This window comes from Panthera onca, chromosome B2 (assembly GCF_046562875.1).
Source record: "Panthera onca isolate mPanOnc1 chromosome B2, mPanOnc1 haplotype 2, whole genome shotgun sequence".
NCBI lineage: Eukaryota > Metazoa > Chordata > Mammalia > Carnivora > Felidae > Panthera > Panthera onca.
The window spans coordinates 11,399,862-11,419,648 of NC_138343.1; the positions used below are offsets into that span (position 1 = coordinate 11,399,862).

Sequence of the window (19,787 nt, forward strand, 5' to 3'; positions counted from 1 at the left end):
CGGATACAAGTGGAGACTTACTGGGGAAAAGTACTAACTCAAGTCCACTGACTGCATTATCTTCCAACTAATTCTTTAAAAGCCAAGGATTGCATTCTGCTGTAAGCAACAGCTGTCGTGATGACCAAATGATGGATTTCTTTTCCCCATGTACCAAGAAGTCCAGAGGCTGGTAGAGCACCTCAAAAATGCTGTCAAGCACACAGCTCTACTAACCTTAGTGTGTGTTCACCTTGTCCTCATGACCTCAAGATGGCTCAGCCATTCTAGGCATTGTATCCTTATCTGTGCTCCAAACAAGGGGATCAGGGGGGAAGGAAGGGCCAAGGACCACCAGCTTCTGGCTTATATCTACTAAATATATACCTTCTCTATCAAACAAAGCTTCCTTGGAAGACCACCCAGTCAGTATGTTCTCCCTATATCTCAGAGCTGGATTTCGTGGCTTTCCAGAGCTATAGAGGGCTCTGAAAAGTGGAGTTTTTAGCCCAGCATAATCTTCCCAGCAAAATCAGGGTTCTGTTAGCAAGTAAGAAGGGGAGAATGGATGTTGGGTCAGTACCCACAGAGGGTACCAAAACCATGATTGAATTAGTCCTTTTTAGAAAGAGATCCGTGGTCTGTTCTTCAGTATATTCTAGACTCAGTTTTACTCAGCAGATACTGACCGCTTTCTGTAAGCAAGGCACAGTAATTGTATGATGTAACAAGGTCTCTGCCCTCAAAGCAATCATAACCTTAAGTAGAAAGAGATAGAGAAATACAAATACAGTCAATTCTAGCAATGCTTAACTGCAATTATGACCTTAGAAAAAGATCATTAGAAAAATAGGTAAAATAATATAATATTTGAAATCCATCCTGGAGAGTACAGATAACTCCCATCACATCATATCCACTGTTAAGGGAAGGAATCCGGTGGTCACAGTTTCAAGGAAAACTATGCAGGTTGGAGGAAGGTGCAGAAAAGGAAAAAAAAATACTTATGACCAGGTTTATCTCATTGTTTGTATTCATTGGAGCTGCTTTTATTTTGTTTCTGATCCTCCTAAGTTTTATTTATTCATATTTTTTATGTTTATTTATTTTGAGAAAGAGAGCACACACCTGTGTGCATGAGCTGGGGAGGGGGGCAGGTGGGGGGAGGTGGAGAGAGAGAGAGAGAGAGAGAGAGAGAGAGAGAGAGAGAGAGGGAGGGAGGGAGAGAGAGAGGGAGGGAGGGAGAGATCTAAGCTATCAGCATGAACCCCACGAGGGGCTCTATCCCACCAACCATGAGATCATGACCCCAACCGAAATCAAAAGTTGGTCACCCAACCAACTGAGCCACCCAGGCTCCGGTATTTACTTTCTTTTTAGTCTCAAATTCTCCATTGTTATAGATAGGTAGATTTTAACAATCTCTGTCTTAAAACATGGCTGTCTGTTCACAAATGTTATCCCCTAGCCTAATCCTTCTGTCCTCTCCAGTCAGCCTGTGTTTACTCTGTGCCTGCCACCCCAGCCCAAGAACTTCTGGAAAGGTTAAGAATTTCCTTACTGTCTCCACCTCCCCTAGGTTCAGGGAAGGAGCTGTGCTTTGGTAGAATTAGATTCCTGGAGCAGTTTTTTCAGCCTCTCAAATTTGCAAACAGCCCCACCCTGTTCAGGAAACCTGTGAGTGCCCATTTGACTCCAGCATGAGAAGGCAGTGCTAGCAGGATCCAGTAATTTGTGATTTTCTTATATTCTTAAGCTCCCTAGGAATTAAATTACTGTTAAAATACTTAAGCCCATTGTTCAGTTTTCACGCATCGAACTTTCATACTTTCAGAAGCCCGTGGATCATTGCTTCCAGGTCCAACGTAGCAGTAGCACCCCCACACTGTCACTGGGTGACCTGGTTACCCTCACCCATCATGGAGCCCCCTTACCCTGCAGTTCATTTCTTTTTGTTCCAAGGGGGCAGTGGGTCGAGACAGAGTCCTTGTTTTTTTTGTTTTGTTTTTTTTGTTTTTTTTAAAGGTTTTTTTAATTTTTATTTTTGAGAGAGACAGAGCATGAGCAGGGGAGGGACAGAGAGATAGGGAAACACAGAATCCGAAGCAGGCTCCAGGCACTGAGCCGTCAGCACAGAGCCCGACGCGGGGCTCGAACTCACGAACCGTGAGATCATGACCTGAGCCGAAGTCGGACGCTCAAGCGACTGAGCCACCCAGGCACCCCCAGAGTCCTTGTTTTGAATATGTGCACACAATCAGGTAAAAGGCTTCTACTAATGATAACCTTCTCCAACTGGGTAAGTTACAGAGTACAGAGTAGAGTACACACAAGACAGAGTCATGTGATCATGTCCGCCCAGCCCCGCCCCTCCGCTGTGGCCGGTCACGTGCCCTACCTGCTGACGGTGCTTGTGCTCGGTGCTCTCAGCGCACACGCACGTGGTCCTGTAGACGTTGATGACATCGTGCTACCCTTCCCCGTTTTCTCTCAAAGCACTCATGTGGTTTTTTTTGTGCCCTTGTTTAGGAGTGCCCAGACCCTTCTTTTTTCACTCCTGACACTATCAAATTAGAAAGTAGGAGCAGTTGCCACAAGGCAGAGTTAGATTTTGTCTGGATGAAAAATACATAACTCCAAAATGTGTTTTCGTAGCAAGGGCCACTGTTCACTTTAGAATTGCTAATATGGGCCTTGGAATCACTGAGCTCTTTATAGTCTGTATGAATTGAAGTAATTTTTGCCGTGTTTAAGTCCTAAACACTGGTTCCGTTCAAAGAATTGTTTTCAACTGAAAATTTTATTTCAATAGCTGTGAAGTGTGAAAGATGCCCTATATGCTATATTAAAGCAGAAATTTGTTTTTGCCTTAAATTTCTGCTTTCTTCTATTTCATATATAGCACATGCCTTTCTTTTCTCAACTCCTTCCTTCCTCCCTCACTCCCTTCCTTCCTCTTTTTTTCTCTCTTTTTAATTTTAGAGAGGGAAAGAGAGCACAGGAGAAGGGCAGAGAGAGAATGAGAGAAAATCTTTTTTTATTTTTATTGTTTAATGTTGATTTATTAATTGAGAGGAGAGCAGGAATGGGGGAGGGGCAGAGAGAGAGAGAGAGAGAGAGAGAGAGAGAGAGAAGAGCATCCCAAGCAGGCTCTGTGCTGTCAGCACACGGCTCAAACCCATGAACCGTGAGATCATGACCTGGGCCTAAATCAAGAGTTGGAAGCTCAACCTACTGAGCCACCCAGGCGCCCCTTTACTTAACTTTTTAAATTTAATTTTATTTCATCATGGTAAGTATACTCTTGAACCCCCATCCTCCTGCCCCCTCCCCTCTGGTAGCCATCAGTTTGTTCTCTAACCTTAAGAGTTTATTTCTTGATTTGTCTCTCTTTTTCCTTTGCTTTTTTTTTTTTTTTTTTTTTAATTTTTAATGTTTATTTATTTTTGAGAGAGAGACACACACATTGCAAGCAGGGGAGAGGCAGAGAGAGGGAGACACAGAATCTGAAGCAGACTCCAGGCTCTGAGCTGTCAGCACAGAGCCTGACATGGGGCTCAAACCCACAAACCTCGGGATCATGCCTGAGTAGAAGTTGTACGCTTAACCGGCTGAGCCACCCGGGCACCCCTGCTTGTTTTGTTTCTTAAATTCCACATATGGGTGGAATCATATGGTATTTATCTTTCTCAGATTGACTTATTTTGCTTAGCATTATACTCTCTAGCTGTATCTGTGTTGTTGCAAATGACAAGATTTCATTCTTTTTTAAGGCTGAATAATATCCCATTGTATGTATATACCACATCTTCTTTATCCATTCATTTACTGATGGACACTTGGGCTGTCTCTATAATTTGGCTTTTGTAGATAATGTTGCAGTAAACATAGGAGTGCATGTATCCCTTTGAATAGTATCCCTTTGAATTTTTTAAAGTTTATTTATTTTGAGAGAGATCACAGAGCATGGGATTGGGGGGGGGGCGGGCAGCAGGCAGAGAGAAAGAGAGAATTCCAAGCAGGCCCCTGCACTGTCAGCTCAGAGCCCAACACGAGGCTCGAACCCATGAACTATGACCTTATGACCTGAGTCAAAACCAAAAGCCAGATGCTTAACTGACTGAGCCATGCAGGCACACCCTGTATTATTGTATTTTTAAGGTAAATATCCACTAGTGTGATTACTGGATTGTAGGGTAGTTCTATTTTTAATTTTTTGAGGTACCTCCATGCTCTTTACCACAGTGGCTGTATTAGTTTGCATTCTCACCAACAGTGCATGAAGGTTCCTTTTTCTCTACATCCTCACCAATTTGTTTCTTGTGTTGTTGACTTTAGCCATTCTGACAGATGTGAGGTGATATTTCATTGTAGTTTTTATTTGCATTTTCCTGATGGTGAATGATGTTGAACATCTTTTCATGTGTCGGTTGGCCATCTGTATGTCTTTGGAGAAATGTCGATTCATGTCTTCTGCCCATTTTTAATAGGATTATTTGTCTTTGGGTGTTGAGTCATATTCTTTATATTTTTGGGGTACTAACTCTTTATCGGATATGTCATTTGCAAATACCTTCTGAGATTCAGTAAGTTGCCTTTTAGTTTTGTTAATTGTTTCCTTCTCTGTGTAAAAGCTTTTTCTTTTGATGTAGTCCTAGTAGTTTATTCTTGCCATGTTCTTTCTTAAAGTTGTTACCTTTGGGAGGAGTGATGCAGTGATTGAACTTGAATTTTTTTTTAAACAGCTATATTGAGAAATGATTCATATACACATACTTCGCCATTTAAAAATGTACAATTTAGTGGCTTTTTTATCAGAATGTATAACCATCACCATGATCGAATTTGAAAACATTTCCATCATCCCCAGAGAAACTCTGTGTCTAAGTCATTCCCCATTTACACCACCCCAGCCCTGGGCAACCAACCACTGCTTCCATCCCTAGAGATTCGCCTATTCTGGGTATTTCATAATAATGGAATCGTTATGTGGCTGTATTAGTTTCCCAGTGTTATCATAGAAGATTACCACAAACTGGGTAGTTCACAACAACAGAAATTTGTTACAATTCTGGAGGCCAGAAGTGCAAATTCAGGGGATTGGCAGAGCTAGTTCCTTCTTGGGGCTCAGAGGGAAAATCTGTTGCATGCTTCTGTCCTACCACCTTCTAGTGGTGGCTGGCTCTCCTTGACCTTCCTTGGCTTGTAGATACATCTCTTCCATCTCTCCTCTGTTCTCACATGGCCTGCTCCCCTGTTGCCTGTGTGTCTTCACAGCCGTCTTAGAAGGGTACCAGGCACTGGATTACAGCCGTCTTTAAGTCAGTATCATCTCCTCTTAACTAATCACATCTGCCAAAACCCTATTTCCAAATGAGATTACATGTCAGGTTCTGGTGAACGTGAATTTGGGGTACACAGTATTCAACCCAGGACATTGGCCTTTGGTGTTTGGCTTCTTTCACTTATCATAACTTTTCAAGCTTCATCCATGTTGTAGCTTCTGTCAGAATCCTCTCTTATGGCTGAATAATATAGTCCACTGTGAGGACATACCACACTTTAGTCATCATTTGGTGGACAGACATGTGGGTGGTTTCTACATTGTTGCTATTGCGAATAATGCAGCTGTGAACACTCTTGTACAAGAGTGTTTTTTTGTATGGACATATGTTTTCTTTTCTTTTGGGGCGGATTTAACTTTTGAATCTGTCAATTATAATGTATGTATTTATGTCACTTTGCAGGAACGGCTATTATTAAAATTCTGGCTCGTGTTCTGCCTCTTGAGTTTGCATTGTATTTCAATGACTTTTCAAGTGACTCACCTTTGAGCAATTATGTTTTGTGAGAGATAGGCTTTGTTTCAACTCATTTAATGGAAGTCTCTTGTTAACATTAGAAAGCTATCTAGTCCTTCATGCTAAACTCTGGTCACTTGCTGAATTGTGCTCTTTTTTTTTTTATAAATAGGTCATAGCATTTAATTTTTTAACCATTCACAAAGCATTTTCTCTTTGTGATATCATGTCAGCTTCCCTGCACTCCTGGGAGATCTCCTGAGGAGTTCTCTCTTTTCTGGCTGCTAAACTTGGGATTTCCTTTTAAAAGCGTACTTGGTACTTAACTGTGACACAGTAGGATGTTCTTCATCCCTCAAGTCCGCAAATCTGTTGTTTTTGTGGTGATCTTTTCTCCAGGTTCAGAGAACATGTGTTAGCGTCCAGGGAATGCTCAGGGGACTACTCCAGCCTGCACCAGAGTCCCCTGGAGGGCTGGTTAAAGCAGAGTGCTGGGTCCCACCACGAGTGTCTATAGGTCTGGGATGGGGTGGGGCCTGAGAACGTGCATTTGTAACAAGGTCCTAAGTCGTGCTGGTGCTTTTGGTCCCAGCACCATGATTTGAGCCTATACAGTTAAATATATGTACCATCTTGGGCATTGTTCATCCAGGGCCTCTCAAAATTTAGCATGCCTGTGAATCACCTGGAAATGCCTTTCGCTGGTTCTGACTCAGTAGGCCCGGGGAGGCTTCCAAGAGCCTTTGTTTCTAACCAGCTCTTGGGGGACGCCAGTGCTGGTCTCTGTAGCAGGTGTTGAAAGAGTAGCCATACGCTGTCCTCTGCTTGGGTGGGTCATTGTTCTGTACAGCTGTAAAAACTCCAGACTGAAGTAAACTTGCCAGCTGTAACAGATGAACGGCATCTACCCTGTAACATGTAGGGAAAGGTTCTCTTCAAGTTACGTGGTTGTTACGGAAAACAAAATGAGGGCCCGAATGGTCCGAATTCTACCCAAAGAGTAAAATGGTTCAGACTTTCAACATAATATTTGGAGTAAATTAAAATTCCCTAGAATGATCGCTTAAATGTAGGCTCCCAGGTTCTGAAATGTCTGTCTCACAGGCCCTGTGATTGAACAGAATCGATTCTTACAGGGATTCTGAATTCATTCTTTTAAATTAATGGAGTTACTTTCTGTTTTTCTTTTTCTTAGCTTCTTGACAAATTAATGTAAACTTGGTTATATCAACTTTAGGGCCTTGGTGTTCTGCATACTTTATCCCTAATGCCTGGAACGATTATTGTTTTATGCAAACAACATAACCATTCCATAAAGCTAATTTCTAAATGTTTTTTCTTTTGGCAGATCCCTTACAACCTTGGGGTTGGTTATATCCTCGCTGGCTGACCAGGCAGCTGGCAAGGGTAAAAACAAATTTGTGCCTTATCGAGATTCAGTGCTCACTTGGCTTCTTAAGGTAATTCATTGTTCTAGTGTGTTCCTTTCCAACTAAAACCTGGCTGTTTCAGAGGAGGCAGCTGAAAGGTGTGTGCAGAGCTAACCAGATACAGCACAACCCCCCGCCAATACTGTTAATCCGAATTCCTAGGAATGCAGAATGAAAACTCATTCCTGTTGCCTCTTTTGCCCCCATGATAACGCTATTCATCAGGCATTGTTCGTTGTTGTGACTATAGAGAAACCACACCTCATCATAAAATGACTCATGAAATACGGTGCCATTTCCATAACACATTTTCTTCACAGAGAATGTCGTATATGCATGTCTTCAGCTTCCATCATACATGTTGTGCACAGAACGGGGATCATTTCCTAAGAGGCTACTGGAAATATTTTGCAGGATAACTTGGGGGGCAACAGCCAGACCTCTATGATAGCCACCATTAGCCCAGCAGCAGACAACTATGAGGAGACCCTCTCCACCCTGCGATACGCGGATAGAGCCAAAAGGATCGTTAACCACGCCATTGTGAACGAGGACCCCAATGCCAAAGTCATCCGGGAGCTGCGGGAGGAGGTAGAGAAACTGAAGGAGCAGCTCTCACAGGCTGAGGTAAGATCAGCCTGGTGCTCCCTGTTTTTGAGATCCCCTGGCGTGTCGTATCTGAGTCGGGGAGGATGTGGTCGCCTGAAGTTTTAGGTCATCTCTGTGCATTCGGCATTTCTGACTGACATCTCCTGTATGCTAAGCATATAGCCATCTGTCCTAGGAACTTAACCTCCAGTCAACTAAAAGTGAGTTGTTGCTACTGCCTAATTGTTTGCCTTGGTAGATCAGTTGGCCCTCGGGCACCGATCTTGTCCAGCGTGAAATCCTAAGAACCAAATGGGTTGTTTTTATTAACATTGTACACTCTGTGCCCATAGGGCCTTGCGGTTTTCAGAGAAATTAGTTCTATGTCCTCTTTTCCTTAAGTCAGGGAAGGTAGCATGATGGAAGAGAAACATTAGGAAAAGAACTCAGAAATCTCCTTTTATTTTGCTTCATGTATATCAGCTCCTGGCAGGAAACCAAATCGGTCATTTCTCATTGTTACCACCTTTCCTTGGCTTTACCCAGCTTTAATAATCACACCCTCTTCTAAGTAGCTATTGCTTTTTGCAAGTTACTGAGTGAGGCATCCAGCTCATTTGAAATAGGTAATAGGACTGAAATGAAGGCCGAGTAAGTGCCTTAGTGTGAGTCACGTGCTTCCCCCTGCCTCACTTGGGTGTGGACCTAGGGCTGCTGAGTTCACATTCCTTCATACCACTCCCTCCTGACCCCTCCCTTCTGGAAGAGTAGTAAATGGGGGGGGGGGGGGTAATACTGTTATTTTTTGAGCACTTGTGTACCAGGCCCTGTTGAAATACTTTTTGTCTATCAGCTTCTCTAGTCAAAAAGATAATCAATAGGAGATTGAGGCAGACAGAAAGGGAGTCACAGCCCGGGATCTGAACTTCCCATTCGTTGGTGATCATGGAGTTGCACCGACAAGGCATTGTCTTCTTCCAGCTTGGGCTTCTGAAGTGCAGGAAGCCTTGTTTTATTCCTGGTTTTCATCCCTAACCCCTAGTGCAACACTGATACTGGAGAGCGCTTAGCACAATGCTGGTGCATCGTAAGTGCTCAATAAATGTTGCTACCTCCTGTTATTATCATGTTTATAAGCATTCAGTGCATCAAACATACTTTTCATTGATGCCAAGAAGGTAGCAAAACACCTAGAAAATAAAACACTGTGGGGGGCCTGGGTGGTTCATTCAGTTGAGCATCTGACCTCAGGTCATGATCTCACAGTTTGTGAGTTCGAGTCCCGCGTTGGGCTCTGTGCTGACAGCTCAGAGCCCACTTCGGATCCTCTGTCCCGCTCTCTTTGTTCCTCCCCTTCTTGTTCCCTCTCTCAAAAACAAATAAAACATTAAAAAAAAACAAATTAAGGGTGCCCGGATAGCTCAGTCGGTTAAGCATCTGCCTTTGGCTCAGGTCATGAATCTCTTGGTTCGTGAGTTCGAGCCCCACATTGGGCTCTCTGCTGTCTGCGCACAGCCTGCTTCAGATCCTCTGTCCCCGTCTCTCTCTCTGCCCCTCCCCCACTCATTCACAGACTCCCTCTCTCTCTCTCTCTCTTAAAAGAATAAATAAACTTAAATATAAAAATACCAATCAACTTTGAAGAGCCATGATCCTAGGAGGAAAATGTAATAGTTCTGCAGTCAGTACATACGTGGATGAGCTCCTTCTTTCCTCTTGTCTCTGAACCTGCTTTTCTGCCATGACCATGTAATCCAGGCCAGACGGTAGAATGATGCCTGGCCAAAGAGAACGGAAGAGGAGCCACAGCGGGTTCACCTAGGGTTTTCATGGGTGTCCCCTTATACCCAGCACTGAGTGTCCCTCGCAGACTCTGTTCCCGCTGTGACCTCGGTGCCTCAGGGAGAGTCCACAACGTTGCCACTGTGGCCTCTTGTCCAATTCTGCCATCTTTCTTGTTCGTGGGCTTACACTTTGTGGAGGCTCATGTTGCCATAGGGGGTCAAAGCATGCCATTCCAAGTAAAGCCCCCAAGTAAAAGCTTAGCTTAAAAAAGCTTTATATATATATATATATACATCTGTATTGAGACCCCTTAGTTATTCTCACTCCGCAGACTCAGAGGGAAATTCCTACCCTTTTACCCAGATGTCTTGTTTCCAAGGGAGTAATGAATACACAAGGTTTTTATCACCATCCACTAAAAAAAATTTTTTTTCATGTTTATTTATTTTTGAGAGAGAGACAGAGCACTGCAGGGGAGGGGCAGAGAGAGAAGGAGACACAGAATCCAAAGCAGACTCCAGGCTCTGAGCTGTCAGCACAGAGCCTGACGTGGGGCTTGAATCCACGAACTGTGAGATTATGACCTGAGTTGACGCTTAACTGACTAAGCCACCCAGGAGCCCCAGAAAAGGAGTTTTAAATGATCCAGAGTCCAATTTTAAAATAAATGAGAAGAGGGGCGCCTGGGTGGCCCAGTCGGTTAAGCGTCCGACTTCGGCTCAGGTCATGATCTCGCGGTCTGTGAGTTCGAGCCCCGCGTCGGGCTCTGTGCTGACAGCTCAGAGCCTGGAGCCTGTTTCAGATTCTGTGTCTCCCTCTCTCTGACCCTCCCCCGTTCATGCTCTGTCTCTCCCTGTCTCAAAAATAAAATAAAAACGCTAAAAATTTTAAAATAAAATAAAATAAATGAGAAGAATCTTCACTTTTCCTGGTAGGTTATCACTGGGATGTGTTTATTGATGATGTGTGTTGATCTCTGTCTTGCTGGGAAAAAAAAAAAAAGGTAACAGTGCTTAAGTTACCTTTGTTACGACGTTTCTGCTTTGAAGACAAACTTTAGCATCTTTTAGGTCTTTAAATGTGAAATTTAAGTACGATGGATAAAATTACTCTGTAGTGATTTGTATCAGTTTAATTCAGGGCACTGGTATTCCTTTTCCCCTCTAAAGAGTAGCAGTCATTTATTCTTACATTTCTTTTTATTAATAAAGATGTACAAGTCCACCCTGACAGTGTATGACTTAATTGCTTCCAACAGACTGTTGATAGCCACTTCAGAAGCACAGTAAAGGATTGTTTTATGAATAATGGTGGGAAAAAATAGAAAATCAGATATCTCTGGTTTCATTTTAAGGCTATGAAGGCCCCTGAACTAAAAGAGAAGCTTGAAGAATCTGAAAAGCTGATCAAAGAACTAACAGTGACTTGGGAAGAGAAGCTGAGGAAAACAGAAGAAATCGCACAGGTAGCCTGATAATTTAGGCCTAAAATCTTGTGATTCTTTTTCATTTGCCATCTTTTCTGCGTAGCCACTCATCATCCTCCCAGAGCCATTCAAGGACCTCTTTCTGCTCACCAAGACTGCAGAGATCACTTTTAGAGCCTGTAACTTCGTTGTCCTTTATCAACTACCATTTGGTCCATTTATTTGCTAGGAGCACTGAGCTGGAATAGGCATGGTCTCCAGGAAGCACTGTTAATGTTTCCTGCTTTTCTATTTTATGATTTTACATCACCCGGCAAAGTGTGCTACCTGACTGGCCGAGAATTTATAACCTACCACTCATCATGGTCTTTTTCCCAGTGTATTTGATTTTTGGGGCTCGTAAGAAAATGTTATATGAACTTTACTTGAGAAACGATATGAAGCAAGGACTAATTCTGCACTTGTGTGTGAGTGGGTGTGTTTTATGAATCTGCACTATACATTTTGTGAACATTTTAATCTCGCTGACTACTTGGAAATATTGGCCCATCCCAATCAGGTAGCTTGAAAGCAGTAACTGGGACCTAGTCAAGCCTTTTGCTTATATGTTTCTCGTAGGTGTTATTCTCACACAGACCCGTGCTTACGTACCCCACACACGTACTGCTGACTTCCTGTCTCTCATCCGTTGCTTCGTACTTCTTCACGGCACTTTATCATCCCTGGAAATTCTGTTTTGCTTGTCTGGTTTTTTTTTTTTTTTTTCTTTTATGGTCTGTCTCTTTCTACTAGAATATAAGTTTTCACAAAAGGGACTTTGTTTTGCTTGCTGTTGTAGATCAGTACTTCCCGCCCCCATCTCCCATGACTTTCCCACGTTTACTAGGGTTATTATCACCTGAAATCAGGCAATATGCCCAGTCTTTCCTGTGCCCTTACAACACCTTGCTCTTACCTTACTTCTCCTCCATTTCTTCCTGTGGAATTCTTATACTTCAAGAGACATCGCAAGTATATTCTTTTCCTGAAGCCTTTCCTGGTCTCTGAATACATCATGGGCTCCTTCCTTGGAAGTCCCATAGTACCTTGTTCCTCTCCAGTGACACAGAGCTCTTCTCCTCTGATTTAGGTACGTGGTCTTGTCCCCTCGACTGGACTATAAACCCCTTAAACGGAAGATGGTATCTGGTTCACTCTTAGCACACTTTTAACATGGACACAAGACGTCATGCATTTTAGAGACTCCCTAAACTTGGTTGTGATGTGGGATTTCATTGGCATTGTCCCCAGAAAGAGTGACTTAAACTTTCCATGGATACATCTTGTCAGTAGAGCAACAAATAGAGTCCCCTGTGTTTGTCTGTTTTTGTGCCCAGGAGAGACAACGACAGCTTGAAAGTATGGGGATTTCCCTGGAGACATCGGGTATCAAGGTGGGAGATGATAAGTGCTACTTAGTCAACCTGAACGCGGACCCTGCTCTTAACGAGCTTCTGGTTTATTATTTAAAGGTAAGAGAGTATATAAATAGATGGTTGCAATCCTGATGCATTCACATATCACTCCCATTGGAATCTGGGAGCCTGTACCCATGATTTGGCTTTTTGAACATTTTATTTATTTTTGAGAGACAAAGCACAAGCAGGGGAGGGGCAGAGAGAGAGAGAGAGGGGGAGACACAGAATCCGAAGCAGGCTCCAGGCTCTGAGCTGTCAGCACAGAGCCCCACGTGGGGCTCCGACCCACGAACCGTGCAATCATGACCTGAGCAGAAGTTGGATGCTTAACCAGCTGAACCACCCAGGTGTCCCTGGTTTTGCTTTTTGTATCCAGCTTAGCCCTCATTGAAAGAGGAGGGATAGTGCAGTCAGGTTACCGCTGAGAGTGAAAACCTCCCCTCTGGCAACCATCGGTTTGTTCTCTATATTTATGGGTCTGCTTCTGCTTTATCTTTGCTTGTTTGTTTGTTTGTTTGTTTGTTTGTTTTTTAGATTCCACATAAAGCAAAATCATATGGTGTTTATCTTTCTCTGTCAGACCACACTTTTGGAAATGCTGGTTTATTTTGTGAAAGTGAAAAATGAGACATCTGTTTGAAATAGGGTACCTGATAGGCACTGATATGGGGTACCCCAAAAGACATAGGGCCTTTTTAATATGCGCACACACACACACACACACACACACACACACACACAATTCCTGAGTTATGATAGTATATAAATGTATGTGGCAGTACGTAACTCTCAAGGATTAGAGACCTGGAGACTTGAAGGCAGCTTATGTAACTGTCCACATACCGAAATCTCTAAATGAAAAGATTTACCCACTTGCAAAAAGTTAAATAAGTGCCTTGTTAAGGATTCTGATCTGCCTAGTTAATATAAAAAATGTGATGGAAAATAAGCTACAATTGAGGAAAGGAGCCTCAGTTTTCCTTCATCCTTTCTATTTTACTTTTCCCAGAGACCTAAATATGGGGCAAATGGCCCCTGACTTATTAAGCCCACTAATGGACTCAAGATCTGTTTGTTTAGAACATGACTAAGGCGTAAGGAATTGTGTCCAAAATCCTAATTTTGAAAGACCAAGCCTTTCTGTTGAATAGGGAAATATTATTATCATGGTGACTCAGTGATTTTTAGAGCAACGAAAGAAACAAAGGGACGAGCAGTGGACCGCCTCCCCAGGAGTCACAGTCCTCCTGTGTCTAGGGTTTGAGGTACTTGAAGTCCTGCTCATCTGTGCATTCTATATAGCCCACAGGCTTCCACACTCTATGTAGGATTGGTATTCAACACTCAACTACTGGGGTGCCTGGGCGGCTCAGTTGGTTGAGCATCTGACTCTTGATTTCGGCTCAGGTCGTGATCCCAGGATCGTGGGATTGAGCCCTGGGTGGGGCTCTGCACTGAGCATGGAGCTTACTTGAGATTTTCTCTCTCTCTCTTTCTCTCCCCCCACTCCTCGCCCCTCCCCTGCTTATGTGCTCAAACTCTCTCTCTCTCTCTCAAATTAAAAACATAGAGGCACCTGGGTAGCTCAGTTGGTTAAGTGTCTGACTCTTGATTTTGGCTTAGGTTATGATCTTACGGTTCATGAGTTCGAGCCCCGCATCAGGCTCTATGTTGACAGTGCAGAGCCTGCTTGGGATTCTCTCTCTCTCCCTCCCTCTCTCTCTGCCCCTCCCCTGCTTGTTCTCTCTCTGTCTCACTCTCTCTGTTTCAAAAATAAATAAATAAGTACAAATGTCGTGGAAGATTTGACTTAGAGCACCCCAAATATCTTGTATCTGATTCATTTAATATTGTCATGCTGTTGGGTTATTTAAATTGATTGTGATAAATTTTTGTTGAGTTACTTGTAAGTATAGATGTTTTCCTTTCTTTCATGATCTGTTACTAGGACCATACCAGGGTGGGTGCAGACACGTCCCAGGACATCCAGCTCTTTGGCATAGGAATACAGCCGGAGCACTGTGAGATCGACATCGCATCCGATGGTGATGTTACTCTCACTCCAAAAGAAAATTCAAGGTAGGAAAAGTAAATGGCTCCTTCACATGCCGATGAGCCTGGTTTTCAGAAACCCCGTTCTGTCTGTTTGCTCACTTATTTCAAAGTTAAGACTTCAGTGGGTTCTTTTGCCTCGAGCAGCATATGATTCCTTAGGTGCATCATCTTCAGTGGGAGCTTATCTGCAGGAGTCTCCTGGCCTGGGTGAGGGAACACAAATTGCTGCAAAGACATTTTGTATTTGCTTCTTAACAAATTCCCAGGCATGTGTCCAACTAGAAATTACTTTTTAATGCTAATTTCTTGGCTGGATACATTACCAACCCAGGCAATTTCCATAACTTTTCTTTACATTATTGTAATAAGAACATACTATAAGTCAAAGTAATGTTTACACATGTGTTCAGAAGTGAGTGTGTACGTTCGCACTCTCTCAAAAATAAATAAACATTTAAAAAAAAGTGGGGGCGCCTGGGCGGCTCAGTGGGTTAAACGTCCGACTTCAGCTCAGGTGATGATCTTGCAGTTCATTAGTTCGAGCCCCGCGTCAGGCTCTGCGCTGACAGCTCAGAGCCTGGAGCCTGCTTCAGATTCCGTGTCTCCCTCTCTCTCTGTCCCTCTCCCACTTGCTCTCTCTCTCTCTCTCTCTGTCTCTCTCTCTCAAAAACAAATAAACATTAAAAAAAAAAAAGGAGTGTGTGTGTGTGTGTGTGTGTGCACCTATATAAGGGTCCCTTAAATATATAAATGATCATGAAAGTTAGCAATAAATAAGAAAGACAAAGCTTATTATATTCCTCTCTCATTTGCTTCGGAACTGTTTTTAGTTTCATTCTAGAACAACACTGCCCAATACAACTTTCTGAGATGATGGGAAGGTTCTATATCTGCTAAGACCATTCTCGTGCACTTGTGTATCAAAATATGGACAATGAAAATGAGGAACTGAAAATTAAATTATAATTCAGAGCTTAAAACAATAAAGGACACTGAGTGACAAGTTTCAGTTTGTCATACTGCCATTAGATATTAGATTATAGATACATAGGTCTGGGGATCCATCCATCTATATACCTAGATATATTAGGTTACTTAGATATCTTAATAAACTGGGCAGGTATTTTCCTTATAAACTGACTAATGTTTTTTAGGTAGAAGAGGTAAGTATTCTATTAAAAATTTTCCCCCCAAAACAACTTTTCATCATCCTTCTGGCAAGAATATGTGTATACGTATAGACGTATAGATAGATAGGTAGGCAGATAGATAGATGGATGGATAGATACAGATACACACACACCCACACACACACATGTATTCTAGTCTCATTTTCCACTTTTCTCAAATGAATAAATTAGTCCATAATTCCAAATAGATGGACACAGACCTTTGAAGCTTGAGTTAGCATTGAGTCATTTTCATTGGCAAGAATAAAGGGAGCATGTTAGTGTAAAATATGCACACTCAGGGGCGCCTGAGTCAGGTGGCTCAGTCAGTTGAGCATCTGACTCTTGTTCTTGGCTCAGGTCAAGATCTCGCGATTTGTGGGATCGAGCCCTGCGTCAGGCTCTGTGCTGTGAGTGTGGAGCCTGTTGGGATTCTGTCTCTGGCCCTCTCCCATACTCTCTCTCTCAAAAGATAATAAAAATATATACACACCAAAGTTTTATCTTGTTTGTGCATGACAAATTAAAAACATATGAGATGGTCTTTCCAGGGTATTTTTATCAATAAAAATTTAGCCCCTGTACTTGAAATATTACTGCAAAGAGAGGATTATTTTCCTGTGTGAGTTCTCCTTATTCTGTGACTCTTGAGCTAGAGCGTCCGGTCAAGATTAAGAGCTAGATAATGAGATTGTATGAGAAAACTAATTTATTGAAAAATTAAAACTAAGAATAATATTCATTTTTTTCTCCATCAAACTTCACCTGACAGTTCTTTAGCAAATTAAACTTTAATTAATTAATATCCTCATAATTTTTTTCTTAAATACCAGCAAAATCTCTCTCTTTTTTTTTAATGTTTCTTTTTTGAGAGAGAGCCCACACACAAGCAGGGGAAGGGCACAGAGAGGCAGGGGTCAGAGGATCTGAAGCGAACTCTGTACTGACAGCTCAGAGCCTGATGCAGGGCTCAAACTCAGAAACCATGAGATCATGACCTGAGCTGAAGTCAGACTCTCAACCAACTGAGCCACCCAGGTGCCCCCAAATCTTTCTTTTTCATTTAAAGTTTATTTATTTATTTGAGAGAGGCAGAGGCAGCATGAGTGGGGTAGGGGCAGGGAGAGAGAGAGAATCCCAAGCAGGTTCCACACTGACAGCCCAGAGACCGACGTGGGGCTTGAACTCATGAAACCATGACATTATGACCTGAGCTGAAACCAAGAGTTGGACTCTTAATCTACTGAGCCATGCATGCACTGCCACAAAATCTCTTTTCTAAATGAAGGAAACATGTATAAGAACATTAGGGTTGCCTGGATGGCTCAGTAGGTTAAACATCCGACTCTTGATCTCGGCTCAGGTCATGATCTCAGGGTTCTTGAGATCAAGCCCTGAGGGGCTCTGGGCTGACAGCCCAGACCCTGCTTGGGATCCTCTCTCTCTCAAAATAAATAAATAAACATTTAAAAAAATTATCTGCACTAAAAATTCTGGATGACTTTTCATCTCCCCCTAAAAAAAGTCACAGTGGCAAGGCTTTAACTATGTTAAAAATCAGTTGATGAGATCTTCCGATCGGCAGGAAATCCTATGAAATCTGTTACAGTGAGTCATTCACAGCCCCTTGTACCCTGTAAGCCGTAGCATAGCTGTGAGGTGAGGAAACCTGTGCCCTTGGGAGACCAGCTCCAGATGTCCTCTGGGCAGAGTTGCAGCTATAGGGTTGGAATCGAATCCCAGATGCACAGGCCAGCACAAAGCCAGAGACACAGTGCACGTGATCTGAGGTGTGATTCGTGCAGTGTAACAGACTCGGAGTCCTTTCCCCCATCTCTGGCTATTTGTCTTATTTTTACAATTTGTTTGGTAGCTATTTAGGATTTAAGCCTGGTGTTCTTTTATGTTTTCCCCAAGTTTCTATTATGGAAAACTTCAAACATATAAAGTAGAAAGAAGAGTATGGTGAACCCCCTATATGTCCATCATCCAGCTTCAAAAATGAGCATCTCGCAAACAGTTTTGCTTTTATTTCTATACCCTCCACATCTCCCCCTCCCTCCCCTCTGGGGTATTTTAAAGAAAATTCCCGACAGTATAACTTTTTATCCAGGAATGTCTCAGCTTGTATTTCTAAACAGGTGTTCGTGAACATAGCTTAAGTTCCATCACACCTAAAATAATTAACAATAACGCCTTATTAACCTTCATATATTGAGTCAGTGTTCACATCTCCCCAAAGGTATCAGAAATGTTCCTTTTCATTTGTTTCTTGAAATCAGGATCAAATAAGATTCAACCGTTGTCATTGGCTGTTTGTCTCTTTTAGCCTCCGGGTTCCTCCTCCCTCTGTCCCCACCCCCTTTTCCTTGCATTTTAGTTGTTGAAGATGCTTGGTTGTTTTCTGTAGTCAGCATTTTGCTCGTTGTGTCCCATGGCATTATTTAGCATCTTCCACCACCTTCTGTATTTCCTAAGTTGGTATTTTGATATAACAGCTTGATCAGATTCAACTCAAATTTGGACAAGAAAATTCCATAGGCATTCTCGTGTATGTTTCCATCAGGAGCACATCATGCCAAGTTGTCTATCTTTGAGGGATGTTGGCTGCCCTTGATCATCGTGTTTTGTTCTTTTCTTTTCTTTTTTTTTTTTTTTATGTTTATTTGTTGAGAGAGAAGGGGCGGAGGGGCAGAGAGAGGGGGACAGAGGACGTGAAGCAGGCTCCGCACTCTCAGTGCAAAGCCCATCATAGGGCTCGAACTCACAAACCACGGGATCATGACCTGAGTCAAAGTTCGACACTTAACCCACTGAGCCACTCAAGTGCCTCAGATCATCACTGTGTTCTAATCACATGTTTTGAGGGTGGTTGCAATTCTATTACTCCTTCTTTTGGTATTAGCAGAATATGTCTGTTGAGAGAAACTTCTCCATCTCTCATGGGCTGCTGGGTCGGGGTTCTGTGCTCTTTCCCACTGAACTGACATATTCCCTGGTCTTCTTTCAGGTCCTGTGTAAATGGCACCCTTGTGTGCAGCACTACCCAGCTGTGGCACGGTGATAGGATCCTGTGGGGAAATAACCACTTTTTTAGGTAACCTCTTTGGGTTCCCTAATATTTTCACTTTTTTTTTTTTTTTTTTTTTTTTACTGTTACCTGAGTATAAAACAAGTCAATTTTCTCTAATGGTGGAAAACCCCACAGAATTAACTTACCTAAGAGGAAACGGCGAGACTGGTTGAAAGACTTTGAAAAGGAAACCGGCCCGCCAGAGCATGACCTGGACGCAGCCAGTGAAGCTTCCTCGGAACCAGACTATAACTATGAATTTGCACAGATGGAGGTTATCATGAAAACGCTGAACAGCAATGGTAAGACCTTCCCTCCGATTCCTCCGTCTTGGGCAGCTCCTATCCCTTGAGGGATGTGCTTGCATAAAGATTCACTCTGAAACTTAGATAGATAAAATTGCTAATTTCTTACAGAGGCCCCTGGAGAGGGGCTCATGAAACATCCCATGGCCTGATCTGCTCCCTCAAGTGTAACCAAGGAGTGGGTAGTCCCTTTTTTGAGCCCCTTGTTTCCAAGCCAGTTGTGGTAACATTTCCAAGGTCATAGAGTCCGGAAGGACTATGGTGGCATTCCTTTTCAAATTCCCCTTACTGGGCTTGTCATTTCTGAATCTTTCAGAGCACAAAAATCCCCAGCAGGGCATGAACCCAGGAATTTCCAATGGAATGTAATGGGTAAATAAAAGTCATGATATTTTGCTGTAAATCCAGTTGGAAATTATACCATCAAAGAGGCTTACATAGCAAGCCCGGGTAGCTTTTACAAAAATGATAGCCACGGGCTTTATAGGCTCTTTGCTTGACCTGCACACTGGCTTGTCTCAGACCTTTAAGGTAGAGATTTCCTTAAAGCATCATTTCTAGATCCCTTGATCCAGAAAGTTTTCAGTGTTTGTTTTAAAATTCTTCTCTGTATGTAAACGGAAATCCTTTACCTCTTCATAAACACTTAACGTGCATTCAGTAAAATCCATACCACATTCTGTCTTGATGGCTATTTTATAAATGTGCCCCTTCATTTT

The 19,787-nt window shown here is 42.7% G+C and overlaps 1 protein-coding gene across 9 annotated transcripts in view; it reads left to right on the top strand.

The window, feature by feature from the left end:
- The window catches only part of KIF13A (kinesin family member 13A), a 216,661-nt gene that overhangs the window by 142,082 nt on the left and 54,792 nt on the right, over window positions 1–19,787 (top strand). For all 9 annotated transcript variants that reach the window (XM_060614713.3, XM_060614715.3, XM_060614714.3 and 6 more), the window contains 7 exons: window positions 7,129–7,240; window positions 7,625–7,837; window positions 10,938–11,048; window positions 12,386–12,520; window positions 14,415–14,545; window positions 18,701–18,787; window positions 18,899–19,065. In XM_060614713.3, coding sequence (XP_060470696.3) covers window positions 7,129–7,240; window positions 7,625–7,837; window positions 10,938–11,048; window positions 12,386–12,520; window positions 14,415–14,545; window positions 18,701–18,787; window positions 18,899–19,065 — 956 coding nt within the window. The remainder of the gene's footprint in view (window positions 1–7,128; window positions 7,241–7,624; window positions 7,838–10,937; window positions 11,049–12,385; window positions 12,521–14,414; window positions 14,546–18,700; window positions 18,788–18,898; window positions 19,066–19,787) is intronic.